The sequence below is a fragment of the Phallusia mammillata genome, chromosome 2, assembly GCF_965637545.1.
Source record: "Phallusia mammillata chromosome 2, kaPhaMamm4.hap1.1, whole genome shotgun sequence".
In the NCBI taxonomy this organism is placed as follows: Eukaryota; Metazoa; Chordata; class Ascidiacea; order Phlebobranchia; family Ascidiidae; genus Phallusia; species Phallusia mammillata.
This window is the reverse complement of record NC_137253.1, coordinates 4,797,272-4,821,409: the sequence shown is the minus strand read 5'-3', so window position 1 is coordinate 4,821,409 and position 24,138 is coordinate 4,797,272. Positions and strand designations below refer to the sequence as shown.

At 35.4% G+C, this 24,138-nt stretch overlaps 3 protein-coding genes across 3 annotated transcripts; all 3 read right to left on the bottom strand.

Annotated features, from left to right (window-relative positions):
• Positions 1–2,147: 2,147 nt before the first annotated feature.
• LOC145214620 (RNA-binding protein 28-like) lies at positions 2,148–11,070 on the bottom strand. Its single transcript, XM_080083178.1, has 9 exons — positions 11,052–11,070; positions 10,185–10,970; positions 9,655–9,899; positions 8,735–8,974; positions 7,099–7,256; positions 5,886–5,993; positions 5,133–5,283; positions 4,012–4,172; positions 2,148–3,505 (listed from the first exon to the last, which is right to left on the bottom strand). Exons 2-9 carry the CDS (start codon positions 10,955–10,957, stop codon positions 2,702–2,704), a joined length of 2,640 nt encoding a protein of 879 aa, XP_079939304.1. The 5' UTR covers positions 10,958–10,970; positions 11,052–11,070; the 3' UTR covers positions 2,148–2,701.
• Positions 11,071–12,028: 958 nt separating this feature from the next.
• LOC145215049 (protein phosphatase inhibitor 2-like) lies at positions 12,029–13,493 on the bottom strand. The gene has a single exon (XM_080083692.1). It carries the CDS (start codon positions 13,444–13,446, stop codon positions 12,997–12,999), a length of 450 nt encoding a protein of 149 aa, XP_079939818.1. The 5' UTR covers positions 13,447–13,493; the 3' UTR covers positions 12,029–12,996.
• Positions 13,494–15,334: 1,841 nt separating this feature from the next.
• LOC145214998 (transcription initiation factor TFIID subunit 11-like) lies at positions 15,335–18,081 on the bottom strand. The gene is made up of 3 exons (XM_080083652.1): positions 17,790–18,081; positions 16,585–16,741; positions 15,335–16,007 (listed from the first exon to the last, which is right to left on the bottom strand). The coding sequence occupies exons 1-3, from the start codon at positions 17,990–17,992 to the stop codon at positions 15,852–15,854; spliced, it is 516 nt and encodes a 171-aa protein (XP_079939778.1). The 5' UTR covers positions 17,993–18,081; the 3' UTR covers positions 15,335–15,851.
• Positions 18,082–24,138: the final 6,057 nt, after the last annotated feature.

The window sequence follows — 24,138 nt, the reverse complement described above, 5'->3', positions numbered from 1 at the left end:
TAGCAACGCGCCACGCCTAGCTAGAAATCGATCTAAACTAAGGCCCTACGTGGCGCGCGAATCCCAAACGTACCCCACCTATGTTACCTAACCTACCCTTAGTTAATGAGTGCCACTCGTAGTTCTAGCCCTAGCGCCAACTTGCTGATATAGTAGCACTCCTACAGACTTGGGCCTTTCTTTGGCCGAGGAAGACTTCCTTTACGGGTCCACCTCGGACAAAGAATAGGTCACTCAACCCTAGCGCCAGTTAACCTAAGTTAGGCCTAACAGTTCCGCAAACCCGGTTGACCCACGACGGACTCGTATGTTTACATACAAGTAAATATTTAAAGTTGAGAAACGTTGAAATGAAGTCTTGATGAAATTGCATTGATTGGAAATCTGAAAACAAAAATAATAAATTGGTCGTCTGTCGCAAATTCACAGCAAAAGCAATTGGAAGCCATGTTATACAAGCACATGGCCATATAACATGCACAAGGCGTTTTCCAAAATCAGTGCCGATTTTAAAAACGCGCCTGCGTGTGTGACGTCACAATGCCCCAAGTGCGTTTGTTGCAGCTGGCACATGTAGTTAACATTTTGTACAGGTTTTAGTAATTGCTTTTCAACAAGACTTTTGCCTGTATTTTAAAATATTTATAAATACAGTTTTAACTTGTTAGACATACGCGCACGGTATATTATAATATTTTAAGATTTGTTCCAACTTTTGCAGGTTTACAGTTTTTGTCGGCAGATTTATGTATTATTGAATATTCAACTGTTATCAAATGATCTAAAGTGAACCTTTTTTGTTTAAAGTCTTAATTATATTTAAACTTTGGCTTTATTACTACATTAATAACATGTTGTATTTTGCAATAATACAATAACTACATGAATACAAATAAAACTATATGTGGATATTACAAAAGTTATGCTTTGAAACATACGTGAGGGTCATTATGGTAACAATAGTTGTTATGTATTTGCACATTTAGTTCACCTTGTAGCTTCTGGATGCTTCCCACCTCCGCATATCAACAACAACACGAGACAAATGACTCTGTCAGGACTTTGGCACGCCAAAAACTCACTAAGCGCTGATTGGTTGAGTCGATGTAAAACTTACTCATGCGTGTTAATCGTGGTGATTTTGCGCGGGAAAAATATTTTTTTGGAAAGGTTTTTGCACATTGTTTTAGGAAGTGCATCTGTTTTGTACATTAATAGTGTCAGTTTCGTTGGAATTGCTATATTTTAGATTAGTTTGTGTTTTATTTGGACACATGTTTTTTTGGACTAGCCTTGCTTTTTCAATTTTGGTTTGGGAAAATATACTAAAATTGCGCAGGAATTTTATGTTTTTTGTGAAACGTTTTTCAATTTTAAACTTTTTACCTGTTTTAGTAGTTTTTTTTTAGCTAATTTGGTTGCGTGTCACCAGTTTTAAAACCAAAATTTTTGTTTAATCTCTGCCCAATTAACAACGTACATTGAAAAACATAAAAATGATTTGTTTTTTCACATTCTGTTTACAATGTTTCGGTGACCTTTAATCTTAGTTTCAACCACTAATCCAGGGGTTCCCAACCTTTTGACGATCCCGTACCACTTGGACGCTCTGCACTGCCACGCGTCAATCCATCAATGTGCTCTATGCCTTCATGGTACCAACTAATTAATTTGTTCGAATCATATTTCATTCAGAGCTATAGCTTAAGCTACAAAACAGTAGATGATATCTATCAAGAGCAATCATTTGACATAATTAACGCCCACTGTGCCACAGCGTTGTTCGGCTTTTCATAGCAAGTAGCAACTATGCTTTTTGTTGAGAATTTACATGACCTGTATTTTGAAGATCGTAATGATATGAAACAACAGGAATAGTTACGTAACAATAACAATAGGCCTGGGGAATGTTTTTCCGTAAACAAAACCATGAAGTGAACAAAACCACTAGTGGTACGCGAAACCATTAGTGGTACACTAGCACCACTAGTGGTACGCGTACCACAGGTTGGGAACCCTTGCACTAATCCATACGACCAACTGTCTCGAGTCATTACACCAGTGGGCAAAACCTGTGGCAGTTATAACAATTGCCATAGTCCGAGAGATTTCTGATGCTAAACCTAAAACAACAAGATCCAATAAGGTGATATTCTGCTCGATTGTATTTGCAAATTTATCAGCGAACACAACCACCATAATCAAGGCTGAACGGTTTTCACCAACATTTTGTAGCAGTTTATAGCCCCAGATTGCAATAGGATAGTTTTACTGAAGTAGAATTATATTGTTTATCACTGGATCTGTGTTTAACTTTTACTCGTAAAACATCGTATTTTGAGCAAATAAATTCACGCCAACATTGAAAAAACACGAGTGTAAACTGAGGACCGTGTTTTCAAATGTTGCACAAATAATATTTAATTTTGCACAGTACAGCTTCTGTCCTATTTCGTAGAACTTGTGGCCTCAATTGACAAGATTTAAACCTCAATTTGGTCTCATTTGTTACCAAAAGCAGCCTCACCCATCATACTAAACTATAAAAAAGTATTTTCCTCAAACTTCAATGGAATTTAGCCTTCGAAAAGTGTGAGACAAAACACAATTTAGTTCGTTAAAAATTTAGGAACCACTAAAATTACAACAACACAAAAAACGATTTTTTTCACAAAGTCAAATTTAATCCGGAATTTTAGATTCAAGTTTCAAACCACTTCGGTTTTGAGTTTCCACTCACACCTGATTTAAACTTATTCGTGTATTTTGCAACCAAAGAGTTAAACTCCTTATCTTCGCGCAAATCCTGGGACATTTTTCCATTGTGACGTCTTCCGGCAGGCTTTGTGACGTCAGTTTTGACCGGAGCAGGCTGGCGCTTCTTCTTTTCGACACCAGGGGGCGCTCTTGCCTGTTTATTCAGCTTCTTGCTAATCCGTAGCTGTTCAAGCACTTGCCCTTTATTCCGCTTTCGAATTTTTGGGCCCGTGTGTTTCGGCATGCGCAACTTCTTACCACTAGATGTCGTACCAGTGCTACCTTGGTAAGGTTTCTTCTCTTGCGGGGCAACGTCACCCTCCTGTGCCTTCTTCCTTTTTCTCTCCCCGCCTTCGCTGCCTTTTTCCTTTTCCCTTCTCTCTCGTTTTCGTTCCCAACGTTTCTGTCGCTTAGAGGCTGGGGTTTCCCCCTTTTCGCTACCAGCAGCAGGTCGCATTCTTCGTTGCAAATCGTTCTTGGCCAATTGTCGCTTGCGTCTTTGCCGCTGGGTGGCGAGCGCGAGCTTGTTTTCTAGTGAGAACTCAACTATTGGTCGCTTGGTGGCACCAAACACCTTAGGATTGTTGTTAACTTCTCGCAGTGCGGCCAACGCGTGTTCATGCTTGGTGAAGTTTATGAAGCCAAATCCCAGGGATCTCGCCACACCGTCTGAGTTCACTGTGTTTCGATCTCGCATAATTCTGGCTTCAGTTATCTTGGCCCCTTTCACAGCTTTTAGAAATACCTCCTGTGAAAATAGATAAGTTGATAAATATACAAAATTTGAAATCCAAATGCCATGAAATACCTGGGTGTGCGGTCACATATGACGTCACATTTAACATATGTGACGTAACAAATATGACGTAACAATCAACATGTGTGATTTGATAAGTATGACGTAAAAATAAACATATGTGATGCAACATAATGACGTCACTACCAAGATACGTGATGTAACAAATATGACGTTACAATCAACATATGTGATGTAACACAGTGGTCGGCAACCGCCGGTCCGAGGCCCGGTACCGGTCCGCGAGGAGTTCGTTACCGGTCCGTATAATTTTTCAGGGTAGATGCTATAAAACATTTTGCCCACGTATTCCGGAGATGATAAACTAATTTGAGCGTTTTTATTGCCAAATATCAATTTTTTTATTCGAGAAAAAGTGTTCAGATTTATCAATTCGAGTCTCATTTAGATTTCAGGTTTTATAACCATCTATTTTTTTGCGAAATGACGTCACTTACCCGAATCTTGTTGTCGTCATACGCCCTTGGAATATTGTGAACACAAATTCGTGTTGTTGAGACGAAAATATTTGGGTTTTTCAACTTCATTCGTTTCGCTTCATCAATTTTTCTCCGCTTGTTTAGTTCGATTTCACTTAATCCCATCGCAGGCTGAGTTCCTGGTAAAGACGCAAAAAGTTTTTTATTGACATCTAAATATTGTTTTTTCGACTGTCAGCCAAGATTGCCGAGTGTCTTGTTCAGGATGTGCGTTCTAATGCTGTCTCGGTCACTGGTGGTTACTTCAGCAAAAACCTATTACTTATGCATTACTTTAGGCCTTAAACCCTAAAGTTTCGGGTATACGTTTTTCGCGACGAACGTCACAGTTTGGGCCTGAGCTCAGATACATTTTCGTCACAGTTTACTTTTTATTTAAACATTTTGTGGCTCTAATAGGGCTTATGAAAAGTTGGGTTCTGGCCTAAAGTTTTAGCATGCTTACAGATGTGGCGTGAAGGGCAACTTTTGGCTTACAGGTTCCAATCTTTTGGTTTAAACGTACCGTTTTGGCTTTGGCTCAAACTTATAGCAGGTTCAGTATATAACGAATACATTGCATACTAATTAGGGACTAAACTAGCCTTTGTTAATAATTGTTTTCTTCCACAACAATATTGAACAGCCTTAACTAGAGATAGGCCAAAATTGCAAATCATCAGTTTGGTCGAGCACCGAGCATCTCACGTTAATGCTCGGTGCTCGGCTGAGCACGCTCGGGTGCACTGTGACGTCACAAACATTCCCAATTCCTCGCAAGTTTTAGCATTACAAGGTCACTTACGCCACCACCGGTGTACTAAGTCGTACATGCGCCAGAACCAGAAAAATGCGTTTTTTACCATCTAATAAATCACAAATAAAACAGTCAATTATGTTCTTGGATACCCTTTCGAACACTAGTTACATCTGTTAGCAAGGCATGAATATGCAAATTTAACGCTCGGGTCAGTTTGTAACTGCTCGGCCTAGCACCGTGCATCCAAAATAGCGATGCTGGTACGGAGTGCTCGGGTTCTGACTGGGCTTGGCCAATCCCTAGTCTTAACTTTGTGGGGGAAACATGTCCAATGTCCCACCTGGTCTTATCAATCCTTCATTAGCGAGATATAGATTTCTCTTGTCATCTTTTTCATTCTTCTCCTCGTGTTGAACTTTTACATGTTTCCTCGCATCAGGCCGACTCATTGCTACAGTTGCAAACAGTTCCCTTCCATCCAACACAAGTTTCTGTTTGAAGATGAAACAATATTTTTAACTCAAATATATTTATATGTTTCACAGCATATTTATAGCAAAAGAATATTTTTACCTGCAATAGATATATATGTGAAAGTGGGGTGTAGAAATAAAAAAATAAACATGAAAAATCCCTGCACTTTCTTTGTATGTTACATGGCCAATTTAGAACAGAAATAATCTAGTTTTCACAGGTGAACTAGGATGTCGATTTCACAGGTATGACTTACATTAACAGGTAGATCAAACTGCTAAACTTTTTTTGCCTGTGTTATGCACAGGGAGGCGGCTGTAGTAGGTATTCACAAACGTCCCTGCACTTTTTTAAGCCAATAATAATTCATAAAGAATACCAAACTGAAACACATTATCCAGTGTACTTAATAACGATTGTGAACCATTTACTGGACATAACAAACAAGTGGTATATATCATTTGTGAAGCATTGGGTTTTAGCAAGTAAGTAAACCAGCAAATTTAACTGTTAGCTTTTATTGAAATCAGATACTGTAAAACTCCAGGAGTTTCAACAACATTCAGTAAAAAATCGTTGTCAAACACTTCAATTAAATAAAGATGTATGATGAACTTACACTAGCTTCATTGTTCAGGGTTGAAATGCAATTCTCAGCAGCCTCAAGATTTAAGTATTGGATGAAGGCACAACCCTTCGATAATCCGTTAGCTTGGTTTATTACGACCTAAAAACAAATATTTTATTAGATTCTGGAACAAAATATAGGAGGTATAGTCATCAACCTAACACCAATACCAGTACATATACAAAAACTTATTCAATCTATTCTAGTAACAACCAGTAATGTACCAAATCTGTCTAATAAGCACAAATAATTTGAGTTAAACTTATCCTAAAGGCCACCTTTGGTATATATATGAAACCTTATTTTGTTAATGCAATCAACCTTAATTATGACACTATAAAACAATTTAATGACATGTAAGATTATAATTTTTTTAACAAAATATCAGGCAGATAATGTGGTTCATGGGGATAACAATTAGTTACTTTGGGTTTTTAATGACCGATTGGGACAATTAAGGTTCAGAAAAAAACCCTGTTGTTATAGCAGAAACATGTAAAAATTGACATGCACAAAAACATTTAACAAAACAGGCAGAAAACCAACCACCTGATAAAATTTTTGATGTACATACTTTCTTAACTAAGATCAGGCCCAAAGCAGTATATACCGTATTTACTCGATTGTAAGCCGCGGCTTATATTGTTTTTTAGCTGCCGTTTGTGCGGCTTATAATCAAGGGCGGCTTACAATCGAGGGTGGCTTATATTTTAATTTTATACTGAAATTATTTCTACACTCCAACATTTTAAATTATTTGGGGTTCAAAACATGTATGCGTGTACAGATTATACGTCGATATACGTTCTGATGGGTACAGTTATCAACGTGACTTACAGATATGGGCAAATAGTTATACCATATAACAACAGAACGATGTATTAAGAAACAATCGTATCTAAAATTTCAGCATGCGGCTTACAATCGAGGGCGGCTTACATTATTTTTTTAACACCTTAACATGCGGCTTACAATCGAGGGCGGCTTACAATCGAGTAAATACGGTAATGCAGAACAGTAATTGCGACATACTGATATAGAAATCAAATGAACCTCTGAAAATGAAAATGAAAATGAAGTCTATTGAAGACACTATAATAAATCTAAATAAACCTAGAATTTAAAACCACATCGCTGTTTCCGTGTTTAATTTATTTACAATTGGTGGCTTATTTACAGTGTTTGATTTTTTCAGTTCGCTTACTTTACAATACTTGATGTCTCCGAGTTTTCCCATCTCCTCTTCCAGGTCTTCCTCTTGTGTATCAAATGATAAATTTCTGATGAACACTGTTTTCCCTTCGTGTACATCGGACGAATAATCCTTGCTTTTCTGTTTTGCTTTTTTTGTATCTTCAGCAGCTAAAAAATGTGAAAACAAATAACAACATGTTCCAAAAAGGATGCACTTGTTTTTAAAAGTTAACTACAGTTCTTTGTAATTTCCAGTTGATAACGATCTTTAATTAACAAAGACAGGTTGCTTATATCGAAAAAATTGTTGCAATTTCAGCCAAATCCAAATCTTTTCATAGCATCAAACATGTCTTTCCTGTTTAATTATGTATCACACAAACATTTAAACTACACAATAACTTAAATCACACCAACTATTACAATTTTGAAAAAATTGTATAGTCAAGTGGGGTAAAAAAAAACATTTTTTTGAAACTTTGTTGCCAAACTTTTATTTCAGGCAACAAAAGGTCAGTTTTTCTTCCCAACAAAGCTGATAGGTCTACTTTTATAGTTATGTGACAAGTTTTTGATTTTACTAAAAAAAAAAATATTTGACAAAAACTGTTGTTCTTTTTTAACCCGAAAAAGGTACAAAAAAACAATGTCGGCATGAAAAAACAAGTGGACATTAGGACCATTTAAAAAAATTAAGTGGCAGTTGGAACTTCAATTCAATTATATGAACCTTATAAACCATCTTAAAGTCAAAGATAAGACAGAAATTTCATTAAAAACTCTGTTACAATAAATAAGCCAAAAAAACACAAGCCACATAAAATTCTTTGTTTTGGAAATTTTGCAAACCAAACTTACAGCAGTTAGTAAGCTGTTTGTAAATTAATCGAACACTTTCAAATTGGTGCTAAGACTTTCCATGGCTTTGTACCTTATTTGCACTGCATTTATTGCCTTTGATTTGGTCTTTTTTTTCATTTACCAGTCTTTTGTTGGTATGCAACTAGGTTTAAATAGAGCTCACCCACTTGCTGACCGGTCATGTAACCTAAAACCTTATTGAAATAAAGTTTAATTTTCTATCCCAAACTGATTGAATTACCACATAATGATTTGATAACCTCTTTTTCTTACTTTGTATCATTTTTCTTTAGGCCTGGATCAAAAAAATTTTTTGAGGTGTAAAAAATACATAGTTTTTCATTACCCCATTCCTTTTGAACCGTTTGGGGTAAAAATGAACAACAAGATATCTGAAAAAATTTAGAAGCTAGCCAAGTGGAGTCTTTTTTGTTTAAAAGGTCATAGTTATGACACAACACAGAACAAAGGTCATTGACACCAAACTTGTAATAAAAAATCTGCAGGAAAGTTTCTAAAGGTTGTTTTTTTAAGAGACGAATTTAAGTACTGTTTTTTCAACCTGCAGAACATCTGAGAATGGTTTATGGCTTATTTTTTTGGCAGAGAATAAATACATCCTATGAAAAAGAAAGTATTTTAAAAAAATTTTTGGTTTATCTGTGAGGGTATTGTTTTTTTTACCCCAACTTCAGCAAATTTTTTTTTTACCCCATTTGACTATATTTGTTCAAAATTTTGTTTCTAAATATTTGGTACAGTCCAAACTCTGCCAAATATTTTACCTTTGGTTAATTGCTTTTTGTAGTTTTTATCCTCTTTTAAATCATTGTGATCATCAGAATCTTCATCTGAGTCATCAGGATCATCAGACATCTCACTATCCTCCTCCTCCTGATCATGTTCCTCTGTTCCACTTTCATCTACTTCTCCTTCAGAATCTAATCCAGAGTCCTCTTCAGAATCTACATCCCCATCTTCATCTGAACTTCCTTCTGCATCAATTTCAGCACTTTCATCTACATCTGAAGTAACGAAAATGAATATAAACTCAATTTTATTAACTTATTTTATGCTGAAATGTGTTTTTGTCAACCTAAGTCCAGATAAGCTGCAGACACACTGTTTTGACCTGTGAGGGCTCATCAGTGCAGCTGGTGATGAGAGATCAGCTGTATTGGCTAGTGTAGCGCTCCAGTTTGTTGGGGGTAGCAGTCAAGATAATTTGGTTGAAAAAAAGGTTATTTATTTAATCAGTTTGTTTGTCAAGCTCCATAGACATAGGCATTTTTCGTTAAAAATTAAATGTGTTGAAATTTGTTTAAGAGGAGCTTCTAAAATATATAGGATCGCTTGGATCATTTGGTGCACATTAATATTACCAGATTGGATTGTTTTGTGCGCCCCTGTATTGCTACAAATTTGTTTGGTGCACTGTAACAGCATGTGATATTAAGTTCCATCAAGTGATATAGAGGTGCACCATGTGATACAAAACAAAGATAGTGATGTTATGATACACAACGCTTTGTAGAGAAGCACCAAGCACTGGTGTTAATGCACCAAGCGATTCAATTGATCCAGTATATTTTAATTCAAAAAAAATATTTACATAAAACCTGCAACCCCTCGTAGAGATAAACATTTACTGTTCATAGGTATATTAAAGCAGAAGACTATTTATATTTTAGATTATCACAACAACCTGTATCGTTATTGTCCATCGCACTATCATCTGATTTCTGTGGTTCTTGTTGTCCCTTCATCTGTTTGTACTTTTCTCGTGGTAAAGCCCAATCCACTGCAATTTTTCTTCCACTTATTTCAGTCTTGTTTAACTCCTCAATTGCTTTTTGTGCCTCAAACACATGAGTGTATTGAATGAAACCAAAACCAAGTTTCTTTCCATTTGGTTTTGTTGGAATCTGCACATCTGTAATCTCACCATACCTGAAAAAGTGTGCAAAAAACAGAAATTAGTAGTTATTTTACAAAACTTTAACAATCACAGCAAATAAGTTTAAGAGATGAAATCAGTCTATTCCCCCAGAACAAGCTTACTCTATGGAATAAGAGACCTATAGTACACAGACTTTAAAATTTATAAAGTCGGTTCTTATGATTCGTTTTTGTGGAACGTGTAATTGCCTCTTCATTAGAAATAAAACTGTTTATTTAATGCACCATTTATAGTAAAGCAGCTATTAATGTATACATTAAGGTGATGCTACTTACACTTCAAAAGCTGACTTTAATTCTTCTTCTGAACAATTGAAACTCAGATTCCGAATGATTAAACGGGATCGTTTCGATGATTTCCGAAAATCTTTTGATGTAGTATCAACAACCAAAACCGCTTTGATTGTGCAATTGTCAATTACTTTTCCAGTTAATTGAAAGATTGCCTTTAGTGCTGACTGTTTATTCGCCATAGAAACATGAAACACTTTGGGCTCTTTGCTGTGAAGCGAAACATCCAAAACTGATCCTAAGTTTTTCTTTTTAAAGACTTCTTTTAATTTGGATTTGGTAAAAGTTGAAGGGAGACCGCTCACAGCAACTGTACATTTTGATAAAGTGTCTGATTTTGAACCAGATTTGGGTTTCGTAGAATTTTTGTCAGTTGTATTAGAATCCTCTGGCCTATCCTCTGCCTTATTTTTTACTACTTCAAAATCACTAGAAGTTGTGTTTTGCTTTTCCTTTTTCAAAGCAGCTTTGGAGAACTTCTTCTTTCGAGCAAAACATACCTTAAGAGCTGACCCATTAACTTCAAACTTATCTGGTGGAGAATTCACAGCTTTACGGGCATCATCCACTGTTTGGTAACTTACAAGTCCGACATATCGTAGTTTTTCTGAGTCATTTTCTGCTGAGTCTTTCTTTTTTATGACAAAGCATTTCTTAATAGGACCAACAACGCTGAAAATTTCGTTCAATTGATCATTCGAACAGGCTGCTGGAATTCCTTGAACAAAAACTGTCGTATGACTGACAGTCCCTTCCATTTTGTCCTAAAGTCTGAAAGTAATAAGCGGTGAATTACGTTGTAGAAAAAAGCAAAAAGTTGTCAATTATACAAATCACACACTACAATCTTACTTATTCCGCATTCCTATAATCATCAAATTATTTCATACAGTTTACTTCTACACGTGTTGTATGAAACTAAAAAATTACGCATGGCAAAAAAAGCCGCTTACCATATCTTTGTTTACAACACTCTTCATCTTTTATAAAAAAAAAACATATTCTAAATGACACAAGCAAATTCTGTCTTTTACAAAATTGTTTCTTTCAAAAATAAGCAACTTAACAAGAATTATTTTCTAAATATTGCAGTTTCGTAGATAAATTCTTCAAGTAGTGTCACTTACAATTTATTTTTGAAAACACATTTGTGACAAACTACACTTGGTCAAATCGATTTGGGGAAATCACCTTTAATTTTGTTTGTTTCTGTTAAAAAATACGATATTTTTATGTTTACCGGGATACTTTTAAAGTTATCCTTTTGTGTACTAAATTCAAACTGCTAATTAAACAACAACAACAACAAACGTATGCTTTAGGCCAAATATATATGACTTGTTAAAACAACAAACAACTATCTAATAATAATTAATTTTATTTCGGTAATTAGTGTTAATTAACGATTTTATCGAAAACCCTTCAAATTAGTTCAAAAACACTTTGTTTTGTATCAATAAACACTTTCACAGGTTGCCATGTAGCTACAACAATCCATTTCCTTGAGCGACAGGACTTTCGCGCAATGATTTGTTTACGTTCGGGTCAAATTTCCGCTATTCATATTTGCAACGCACACAACGGAAATACACCAGTTAGGACAGTTTTGAAAAGATTAATACACACCCCTTCAAAAAGCTTATGGCCAGTTGGGTTTTTTGACTTTATTATACGATTTCCTTTCTGTAGTATTTAGAACCGGGCCTTTTTGGAACCAAAACATCATGTAATTTTTCTGAACCATATTTGATTTAACAGAAAGTCCCACCCAATATCCCTTACTAAGTCTTCTTCATAAACAACACACCCTCTAGGGAGCACAAACTAAACAGCATCTGTGAAAAAAATCACTGCTTTTATTGTAAATTAGAGCAAAATGCATTTTATGGTTGCTTGATTAAATAGGAAAGCAACTTAATGCAAAGCAGTCAAATGTATTCATTGGTGTGGGTACATGACAAAAAATTGGTAATGGCAGCCAATTACAACACACAATAAGCTGAATAGTAAGGCAAAGTGTGGAAAAGTCTGTGCCAAAATATGCATGCTATTAGTTTACTTGTTGATATACATACCCAAGAGGCATAATTAACAGACTTTGGGAATATACATGTAAAAATGTGAGGTGCCATTTATATCACAAGTGATAGCGTTCAGGATGAATCAAGCGCTTGTCCTACAATCGACTATACAACAAATACAGCGATCATGCTTAAAAGTAGGGGTGCACAAATAAAACTGAAAACAGCACATAGTAATTGCCTGTTTTAGCACACATTTGTTATGGTAAGACACCATTTTGCTGTTAATAATTTATGACAAAGAATAGTAGATGTTTACAAGAAAGGTCTTACAATAGTACATGAAAATTATGATTTTAGGACCAAGTAGATTTGTGAACAGTCTTTTTGATAATATAATATGTGTTCATTCACCAATAATGTGCTTAATGTAATGTATGTGCTGGAAGTTAGTATACATATGTGAAAAAACATCATGAAAATTTTCTTTTTTCATGTAATAGGGAGCTAATTGGAACAATATTGTCTGCACTTTAGTAAAAACATTTTTTAATATTAACTCAAAGTAACATTTAAGGCACACGATTTTATAAAGAACATTACACAAGCATACTCTGTCAGGTCAGTCATATAATGCTACATATGACACATTTTTATCTAATAATCTCTTCACAAATTTTCTTTAGGTTCCTTGGACATTGAACAAAACAAGCTGTTAGCATGGGCAGTTACACAAGGTGCACAATTATTGCAAAAGTTATTTTGTGAAACACTGATCAATCATCCTCTAATTCTGCCATCTCCTTTGCTAGAAGCTCTTTAGCTTTTTTCATTTGCTCTTTCATGTTATAGTGTTGTCTCCTCATTTCCCTAAACTTCCTTCTTTTCTCTCGCTCCTCTGGACTTAACATTTCATCATCATCATCGGAGCGTCCGCTGCCACTGTCTCGACGAGTACGAAGCGCTTTGGGGTCATTGCCGTCAGCGAGTCGCCGTGAAATATCCTCAACATCAATGTTTTCATTCTCTTCGCTGTTAGGTCTATATGGAGTCTTTGGTTCATCAATTTTCATGTGTCCATAATCTTTGTCAGCAGGGTGATACGTTGCAAGAATATTCATTTCATCAAATTTTGCATCTTTATGCTTATGATCATGATTGGTGTTGGGTTTCTTTAAAATACTTTTTGCAGGATCTTTGTGAGGTTTTGAAGATGTTGAAGCCATTGCAGATTTATAATTTACTTTCACCTTTGTAACAAAACAAATAATGTAACAAAAAACAAAATGTACTTACATATACTTAACACACAATAATTAGGCCTTTATATTTGATGTTTCACAACAGTCTGTAAAAACAAGCATACAACCTAGTGCAGCAATAACTTTTATCATGTAAAATAATATATATCATATTCTTTAATGATTTAGGTTATTTGATAAAACATACTTTACATTACAATAAAGATAACAAATACCCTGCTACAAAATAGTTTTACATCACTGGTCTGAAAAAAGAAAACTGTTGCTGTTTTCAGATAAAAGTAATGATAAAGTTACATAATTATTACACTTTTTGTTAGACATTATAATATTATTAAAATCTTAATCTAAACGTGAACATTTCGTCTAATTTAACAACGCCTTGGGATGATTTGTGGCATCGTAAACCTAAACCGCTGACCACTTTAGACAGCATTCAAATTAAATCAACTGAATCCGGCGCCATAAGTTGTACTAACGCTCGATATTAAGCACTATTACTTCGAAAATCAGTAATGTTGCATGACAACAGCGTATGACCGACAAGAACGCAGCAACAGACAAGCAATTAATTCGGGATCGCATAGCAATTTTCATTTACGTCAGGCAATCGACTTTCAGCTGGTATTTTTATCTCTTAAATCTAGTCTCCGTGCATTTGGCCTTCGCTGTCGACTCTGTCTAACCCTGCTGGTTTGTTTTTGTCAGTCGCCACAGCCCACTCATGCAAGCTACGGTCGTAACATCACGTACGGACCTTTTTCGTAACCTCGGCGGCCCCAGACCGAAATGTCAATCACCCCCAGCAAATTTGACCACCAGGGCAAAAAGTCACGTGACATTTGGTTTCTCATCGACAGGCGATCGACAGGTGGCAGAATTTAATTTAATTTGCAGCTCGATTTTGAATAAATCATGCAAAACATACGGGCACTTAAATGGCGGAAGGGAAAAATCTACATACGAAAAATTATAATAGAATTGTTGATAATAAGCTTTAGACATAAAGTCTCAAGGGGTTTAACTTTATATTAGAGATGTACCGAATATTCGGTTTGCCGAATTTATTCGGCCGAATCGGCCACTTTTGCAAAGATTCGGTTTCGGCCGAATATTTTTTAACACATTGTAGCTTTTCCCACTGCAGACGAAAATCAGTAATTCATTGTCGGGTTGGCAATGTTATACCTCACTGAACTAAAATAAGGACGAAACAAAACCATTCTGCACTTATTGCCTGGTATATCAACTTATGTTTTCATGTCAAACGCGTAGGGTACGAATTCGCATGACGTCATAAATGATTCGGTTGATTCGGCCGAATTTATTTGGCAAAACCGCCGAATATTCGGTTTCGGCCGAATCGAAATTTCGCCGATTCGGTACATCACTAGTTTATGTTACCAGTCACGTGACAGGGATTTTTAAGTACCGGCAATGACAAATCTCTAGAAATTCATGTTTAACTCTCGAATCTTGTTACATCAAGGTCGAAATCAGACTTCGTTTTTGCTATGTCTTTAAGGCTATTGAATGACCTTGTACAAAACACTGTTTTCAGTTGATTTGGACTAGTGTACTTATAATCTATTGAATGCTGATTGCAATATTTCACCTATTTAGCCATCGTTTAGCTAGCAAAATGAAACCTGAAAAATTGATCTCCAATTAAAAAAATATCAACCAACAGCTTGATGAAAAATTATTCCACTGTTGTGACACAAATCATAGAAACTGCAGTCCAATAAACTTTTTATTGAATCGAAAAAATAGGGAGATATTTTTTCATTGGCTTGTCTAACTCTAAACCCACTTGCACTTAATCTTGTCGCATCAGTAAAGTTAGGTCAAATTCAAATTTTGTTCTTGCTTTATTTTTAAACCCAGGTAAATAGTTCTGCACAAAATACAGTTCATTCAAACAATTGTTTTGGTTGAATGTATGGGTGTTTCTTGCAATATTTCAAAGTTCATCTATCAAACCATCGTGTTTGGTAACAGGATAAAATCCATAACTAAACGTGTAAAAGAAGTTTTAACTACAGGCTGATGTAAAAAAATGTTATACCCATTACTGTAAAACAATCTATTAAAACTGCAATCACAAAAACTTTGTAGTTAACCGTAAAAACATAGACAGACATTTTTTTCAATGGCCAAGGCTCGAAAAAGTTAATTGAAACAATGTGCCACTAATTTGTGTTCAATAACGAAGTATATAAAAAGAGCAGAGAAAAAGTATGCATTGCAATACTGGTGCCAAAATTGACTCTCATGCACCCATCAGTGCTCTATCTTCAATACTGTCCACCAAGAATGTCCTATCTTGGCTGTCTTCATCTGATTTATGAACTGTGACTGATTAAATTTCAGAATGGTGGTCCATGTGCCGAGGAGTAGGGAACTGTTTTTTGAGCTTTTAATCTTCTAACTGCTTCACGAATGTGACGTGGTTTTACGGGTGGTTGTTCTCCTAATCCTTCCATCACATCAAGAGCTTGTTCCATGATTTCACCAACATACACCTGCAAATTAACAAGCAAACAAATAAAAAGAGGGTGTGCAAAAAGCTGTTGTTTAGCAAAAGTCAACACTTCCAAGACTATTTTCTCAGACTGAAGACTTCATTTTTACCCACAACAGAAAAATGTTTATCTGTTTGAGTTTGAATATCATGTAGTATAAATTCTCATGCGTCTTAGTAACGGTTTGTAAAAAAAAAACAGTTTACAAATGAAAAGGGATTATGAAATTGAACTTAAAATCAGGACTGAGGAGTAAAAGCAAAGATCTATTCCCAATCCTTCTTGTTAATAGCGAAGTAAATATACACTTGATTAAATGACTTTTTTGGCATAAATGTTTGAGTAATTGGTCAATAATGGCAGGTTATAGTTTGTTTTCAAAAATGTAATGTTCAATTAGTGATTTTTTTTAAATATTTTTAATTTTTACCAAATCCAACTATAATTGTTGATGGAAGTGTTTGATTCCCCAGTGCTGTTTAAAATCCAAAGTTGTGCAAGTGGCCTTTCTAACAACACACATGTAACCACTTTGATGGTTTAAAAATATAAATCTGTTCGATTCATATTTGCTTACCTTGGCAACTCCAGACATGGCAATGACAACATTTTGAGATACACTGCATCCAGCAATATTTTGCATTAATCGTTTTATGGAGGCTTTTGGAAACGAAGATCTTCTATACATCTCATATCTGTTGAGTTGATCATCAGAAAAAGATGTCACCAATCTACTGGAAGTGCACAACAGTGTTTTTTTTATTTGAATCATACATTAAATCTTTTTAAAATTGTGTGGATACCAGCAGGCAACAAGCTGATAATCTTTTTACATTGTATTTTTTTCTGCCAAATCTTAAATAAATAAAATGAAACACAACACACATTTTATATATTTTAGTAATAACACAACAATCGTTTTATTTCTTTTAGTATTTATTTAGCAACACATTTTATTCATTTTAATTTTTCCTAAAATCAATATTTTCTTAGGAGTACGAAATACAGACACTCCAGACCAGTGATTCTCAAAGGGCTCCTCCAAAATATGCAAGCTACCACCAAAAGATTGCTATTTTAGCTTTCAAGGTAATGGTCCTTTGGGATTTTCTCAAGGTTTCATTTTTTGCAGCTCCCTAAACACTTAAAAAAACTACCATTTGGCCCTGACAATAAAAAAGTTTGAGAACCACTGCTTCAAACAGAGATATAAGTGTGATGTGATACTAGGGTTCCTTCTCGAGAAATCTCGAAAAAATCAAGTCTCGATTCTCGAGAAATAAATAAAAATTTCTCGAGAAATATTACGTCATGTATCTTAAACAAAAAGTAAATATGACACCTCTTATTACGTGTATTTTTCGTTTCAACTCGCCTCTAGAGCGGACTGGACACATAACTTTCTTATTTTGCTTGCGAAACAGCGATTTTTAGCGTTTGTTGCCGCTTAACTTTCACCTTTCCCAGGCAGTAGTCACGCCTGGTTGCGTAAGATCTTTTACAGTCGCTTCGTTTTTTGCTGGTTTGCTAGCGAGTCACTACTTGCGATCGCTACTAGAAGCGAAAAAACAGACAATCGGAAATTTGTTTGTTTGTTTTTGTTAGAAACTCGACCTAAATAAAAATTTCGAGACTCTCGAGATTCTCGAGAAATGGATTTTTAATTTCTTGTTTCTCGAGAAACGAAAAAGTCGAGAAATAGAGGAACCCTATATGTGATACAAAATTTTTCACACTAAGTTAATGTTAAAAATATGTTTTGTAACTTTATGTTTTACTTACTGCATTCTTAAACGTTCCTCAGCATCCAATAATTCCTTCTTCTTCTTGGCAGTGAGGCCGTCTTCACCAACGCTTTGGGCTCTTTCTAATATTGGTTTCTTGCTCGCTTCATTTGGCGATTTGAAAGAAGAATCGGAAGTCGACGAATGGGTTCGCTTCCGGTTTATTTTACCGCTAGACACCGCATGCTGCTGGGCACTCATATTAATTCAAAACCTTTTGAGAAAAGGAATTTATTTCAAAACAAACTTTGACAGAAAATGTATTGCTGCAAAGCAAACACAATATTCCTCATAGACATCGTATTTATCGGATGAGTGAAACAGTTTGAAAAAGAAAAACGAAAGTTAAATTGAATCACCAACCTTTTGTAAAACAAAATCAGCTTTTGCAGTCAATACCGAAGATTAGAAAGACTTATGAAACGTTTTTAAATTGTAAATGTCATAGACCCACCAAGGTAAAAAAAATTGTGTCCAATACATGGACTAGAAAACTGAAAAAAGACTTGGATAGTTGTGTTGTACATGCATAGTTGTGTTGTACAAGTCTGATTTAAAGCCTAGTGTTAGCATCTATTCAATATACGACATGTTGTGGACTTGTGTGGGGTACGTGCAGTTACCGCACGTGGCCGCATTGGCTCGAAGCCAAAATCAATTTTGGAGTGAGTAAACATCTTGGCTACGTGGTCTAAAGCAGTGCTCTTCAACCGGTGTGCACGGTGTACCATAGGGTGCACAAAAATATATATGGGGTGCACCAGTACGAAAGGGTATACAAGGGTGCATCACAAACTTTTAATGAACCATTGTTTCAATTGATGTATAAATGAACCTTTCGTTTTTTAAAATGTTGATGTCTAACACTTTCAGGCCGGTCGACGTATATCTACTTCAAAAGACGCTTTGTGCACAGTGCAGATTGACGTTAATTTACGCCAAAAGTTTTTGATCAAAAATGTTTACATTAACAGTTTTGATTTTAAGTAAACAAGGTGCATGAGTTCGTCACAACAAGTTAAGGGTTCACCAGACCAAAAAAGGATGAAGAGCACTGGTCTAAAGCTCGTCTAGCATTTGTCAATGCTGTCATTTTGGTTTTCTACCATCATGTTTAAAAAGAATATGACACAGTTGAGTTTATACTTCATTGCTAATTCACTGACCGTTTTCAACTGTTACTAAATATAAACTTATGATGATTTACATATTTTATATTTTGTGCTTAAAGGTATTCTTCTCATCTTGAAAAAATATATTGAGGCACTTCAATTCAGTGTGGTTTTGTATCAGATCAAGTATAAATTGTCATATGAATATTTAAATTGCAAAACAAGTGTTGTCACCGAGTTTATTTTCATACAAACATGAAATAAGTGAATAAAGCTACACCTCGTACGCTTAAAGCGTCATCAAAGCAAACGGTATTGCGGATCACAAACTATCTATGAACTTACATTACTCCCTGGTAAAAGCCGATTGGTGGAAACAGAAAAAAAAATACAAAACCCCACTAAGAGGGTAAAAATAAGCAAATTATCCGACCCAAAGGACAATGCAATGCTGCAGGTGGTTCGCATTTAAAGTGAATACTTACGTGTCGACGTTTGTCTGCATTACGAAACACTCGCAATTATAGTATTGTGCAAAAGATGTACGTAGCTAAAACTTTTTTTTGTACAAAAATGTAGCCAAAAGCATTTGAAACAAGACAGCAAGACTCTGACAAGATATTTAAACTGATTTAATTTTATCGCCTTGTGGACATAAGCGGCATCATTGATAATAATTGGAGGGGCAAATACAAACAACTTACCTCAGTAAAGTTGGATCACGCCCAGACAAATCCCTGAACACAATGGATTGTGGATGGGTTTGTTGACTTTACAAATCGCTTCTGGTCTTTGTGGTGATAAGTTGATAAAATCCCATGATCATTAAATCTGTTGTTGCAGGAAAGATATTTAATAACAGGACGACTAATCTTGGTCATCGGAAAGTTTGTTATCTATTCTTCGTTGTGGTGAGTTTGATAACAGGAGTCACATTTGCGTGTAGCCTAAATGTACATATTCTGCGCAGCGTTGGACATGGCCGAATTGACGATTCACAAAAGTATCAGGGCAATTAGGTCAAGATTGCTCAGCCTGAATGAAAACTTCGTAAATAAACAGTTCAAAGCATGAAAAAATATATCTTATATCATCGCTGGACAGTGAGTGGTCTATTGTGAAAAATTTCAACTCATTTTGAAGATTTGTTTGTTAGCCTTACTTGTGCACTGGTTAAAATTCACGTTAGGAAAAGGTTTTTACCCAATTAAAACTATGTATAACACATTCACTGGCTTTAAGAAGATATTTTTGGATAAGTTATAAACTAATGGTCACTTTCAAAATAAAATAATGGCCACTATCATTGCCAAAGAGCAGATGTATCTCAAACAAATTTTTGAAATACTTTAAGCGTGACAGACATGGGAAGTTGACTTAAAAGTTCCGCATGAGTAAATTTCCACCCAGCTTTGCGCTTCGACCACAGAAAAACTTTGATTCGTAGTTGTTTCAAACTTGATTAGTTTATAATGTTCTACGAACGGAATTTAAACACAACTGTCAGTAAAAAAGCAAAGATTTGGTAAATGAGTAAAGGTAGCAGCAGATTATAACTTCGATTTTTATGACATCAGAATTTTAGAGCAATTTGTTAAATTCCAAGCGTAAAAAAGATGTATACCAGTTTTATGTTGATGGACTTCTGGTACTGGTTCGTTTTGTTGAAGAACCAGTCAGGCTTTCTACTACGACTCATACTAGCTTAACTTATAGTCCTAAACGTTTTGAGTAATCACATTTTTATGGAATGATTTTCCACATACAGAAAACGTTTTTGAAAAATAAATAGTTTGCCGTTATTATGAAATCCAAGAAAGCCTGAAAATTATATCACCCAAAATATGGTCTACAAAATGTGACGATTAAAATAATTTCAGAAACACATTTCAATCAGCAGAGATATGCGGTTCTCAAACTGGGGTCCGCGTTCCCTTTTGAGTCCGCCACGCGATTTCAGAGGGATCGCGAGGAGCCTAAAGTATTTCTACCGTCTTATAGAACAGGGGTCGGCAACCTTTTTTGCACTGCGGACCGTTTTTAAAACTAAAATTTTATCGCGGACCGGTCTTTAAAAAACTACAAATATTTAGCAATAAAAACGTCTAAATTAGTTATCATCCCTGGAATACATGGACAAAATGTTTTATAGCATTTAACCTAAAAAAATTATACGGCCCGGTAACTAACTCCTCGCGGACCGGCGGTTGCCGACCACTGTTAATGAGATTTTGCATGTGTTTGCATATGTTTAATTTTGCATAAGTAAAAATTAGTCAGACAAATGAGTTTTCTGTGACAAGAAGTGGTTTAATTGCTTCAGTTATAGGTAAAAAACAAAGCGATTGTTCGTGCACTATATATACATATATATTGTTTTAGTCTTGTTTGTGACTTAATAAATTTCCTGTGAAATATTCCCACGCAATCTTACGATAAGTGATCTTACGAATCTAAACTAAATTCATTGCATGTTGTAGTAGGAATATTTTCAAAAAGAATAAATTAACTTGTAGTTGGTAATTCGACAGTTTTAATTTGCCATGGTGTTATCAGTGGTATAAATATATTTAGCTCGAAAAAATTACGAAGGGACCTATATGACAAAAAATTAAAAAAAAGTTTGAGCAGCTGGCATAGATTGAAGCTAACACAGGGCAGTGCATGACAGACTACGATGTAACATTGCCTGAAGAAAGGTCGCATAAACAAGTTCACATAAGCGATGATCCCCTTACGGCTTTAATTAAGACAAGAGTCATGTCGGTGCAGGCAGCGTGCAAAATAATAGAGTCAGAAATATGCATCGGCCCAACAACAGATGTTAGGTACAGCTGCTGGCGTATGCACGTGGCAATTTGAGACATCAATTATTGTGCTATATATGGAAACATGTTGTTATGTTGTGTATACGGATGTTGTTGTATATTAGATTATTAAAATCCGATGATGGATCAGTGAGTTTCCGGATATCCGCTTTTGGATTACCATTTGTTAACGTATGATAGCTTTGTACGTGAAATATTGTGAGACAAATTGTTAGGCTGTTTTAAGCAATATTACCGGATATATGTTCAGATCTATTTTCAGCCATTGCAGAAATGCATTAAAATACACTTCCGAACTGACAAAAATCGATGTATTTTACAGTGAGAAACATATTTTTAACACAGGTGGGTGTATTATTGTGCTTGATTGTAACAATTAGCAAGAAATAAGATAAAACAAAACAAAATTATTCTGAATTGAGAAAAAACACATCATAGCTCCAAACGATGTATAAGTATAAACATGTTTGAAGTATCATTTGTTAACCTAGTCGGTTTCAATCACTTTTTAACTTTTGTTGTGCGATCATTAATGACCTGGTCACGTATTTATTTCTTTTTTCTTCTTGCAAAGGTGCGATAGAAGCGTGTGTCTGGTGTTTACTGACTGTAGTTGGCGACTAACAGCTAACTTCCTGGGGACAAACACAGCTAGCTGACACAATAGTGCCATGGAGGCCAAGATCTCCCGCATCGAGGTCCAACAATCTTACATCGCCATTTTTTTGTTTCTAAGATCATTGCTGGGGTCATGTCTCGGTCCACGGCCTTTAATCACTTTCAATCCATTGGGGAGCGATTGTAGAACACGACACAATGGTTTGCAATCGTTGGAGCGCAAAACGAGGAAAGGGTGGAGCGGTAAATTGGTAATTGCTTGGTTACAGCTAGTTACGCATTCTTTCATGTGAAAAACGCATGACCAAAGCGTTATTTGCAACTAGAAAGTATCTGAGGCAAGACGTTTGTATCAGACAGTTTCAGTACTTCAGACTTTTGTTAAAAAGGTATTTGTGGGAAACGTTTTTTTAATACTTAGTACAGAATGTAGAGGTTTATTAGGTGTATTGATCTTTTTAGCAGTACTTTTCCAACAGCTAATATTTGTGAAGAAATTGTCAAAGCAATATGTTTTCTTTTGCCTCGTTGAGGATATAACCTACTTGTTGACTTGCTAACAATGGTAATGTTCTTTGACAATGGCACTTGTTACGTCAATTAATCATCAATGCTACGTCACAAAGCAACTTGAACAACTTTCGATTGGATATTGCACAATAGATTGTAAATTATTTTGACTATACAGTTAAAGTGGGTATTTGTGGTAGTCACTATTGGAAATATGAATGTTCTATTTCGTATTTAGTAAAGATTTGTCAAAAAAATACATTTCGACTTGTAAAAAGCTTTTTACAATCTTTTTAATTCCAATTCTTTGATACAAAAAATCTCATGTAAAATTTTGAATATACTCATCAAGGTATAATCTTAAGAACCCATCATAGGCACTCAAGTTTTGAAAACCCTCACAAAATATGTTTTCACATAGAAGTTGTTGGTTTGCTACCTTACAGAATCAGTCATGCGTATCGGGTTAAGCACCACTTATCTATACTAAGCCTACGTGATTTTTCGATTCCGGAGGCAGTTCACAACGTTTAAAAACAGTGACACAGCTAATTTTAAAAGTTGTTCAATTGCCAGATGAAATTACTGTTTTAACGGTAGCCTACGTTACTGTTTTAAGTGTGATATTACTGTACTATTTACACGTTGACATAAAATGAGAGAAATAGCCGTAATTAAATTGATTATATTGGCGCTTATAGTGAATAGGCAGTGGTTGGATTCAGGCGGTTCGCACAGGTTCCTATAGAACCGTCTCACGAAATTTTATGAGATCAGCGAACAAGTTGGGATTACTATTCGATGGACTTTTTGTAACAGAACTGGCTGAAAAATATGACTTTTGCGATAGAACTGGTTGACAAAAAAAATTAAACCCCACCACTGGGAATAGGGCCTTATGCACTATATTTGACCAAAGAAATAGCTCCCAGAGCCGCGAGGAGAAACATTTCCTGGCAAATTGCTACTGTTACTTAAAACAGCGATTGTAAGCAAGGCCTTCTAGTTGCCAATTAGGCATAGCTACAAATGTTTTTTTTGCTGTTGTTTTGCATCGTCAGTCTTTCAGGAATTGCAATAAATCGATTTTAGGGATTTTTGCTATTTCCAGGACATTTGAACAATCCAAATCCAGCATTCGTAATTGCGTTAATGCTTAAAATAGCAAAAACGATTTTTTTGTGAATCATAGAAAAAATAGAAAAAGGCGGTTACCTGTTTGTTGGTGGATGCATTCGCACTAGTGACTAGATGTTAAGAAAACGCCGAAAATTTGTAC

Coding starts and splice junctions, on each gene's coding strand:
- LOC145214620 (XM_080083178.1), bottom strand. CDS start 10,957: ATGGAAGGGACTGTCAGTCATACGACAGTTTTTGTTCAAGGAATTCCA. Junction 9,900..10,184: donor TTAAAGTCAGCTTTTGAAGT/GTAAGTAGCATC, acceptor ACACTTTTTCAG/GTATGGTGAGATTACAGATG. Junction 5,284..5,885: donor CCCTGAACAATGAAGCTAGT/GTAAGTTCATCA, acceptor ATCTTCAAACAG/AAACTTGTGTTGGATGGAAG.
- LOC145215049 (XM_080083692.1), bottom strand. CDS start 13,446: ATGGCTTCAACATCTTCAAAACCTCACAAAGATCCTGCAAAAAGTATT.
- LOC145214998 (XM_080083652.1), bottom strand. CDS start 17,992: ATGAGTGCCCAGCAGCATGCGGTGTCTAGCGGTAAAATAAACCGGAAG. Junction 16,742..17,789: donor GAGGAACGTTTAAGAATGCA/GTAAGTAAAACA, acceptor GTGCACTTCCAG/TAGATTGGTGACATCTTTTT. Junction 16,008..16,584: donor CCATGTCTGGAGTTGCCAAG/GTAAGCAAATAT, acceptor GTTAATTTGCAG/GTGTATGTTGGTGAAATCAT.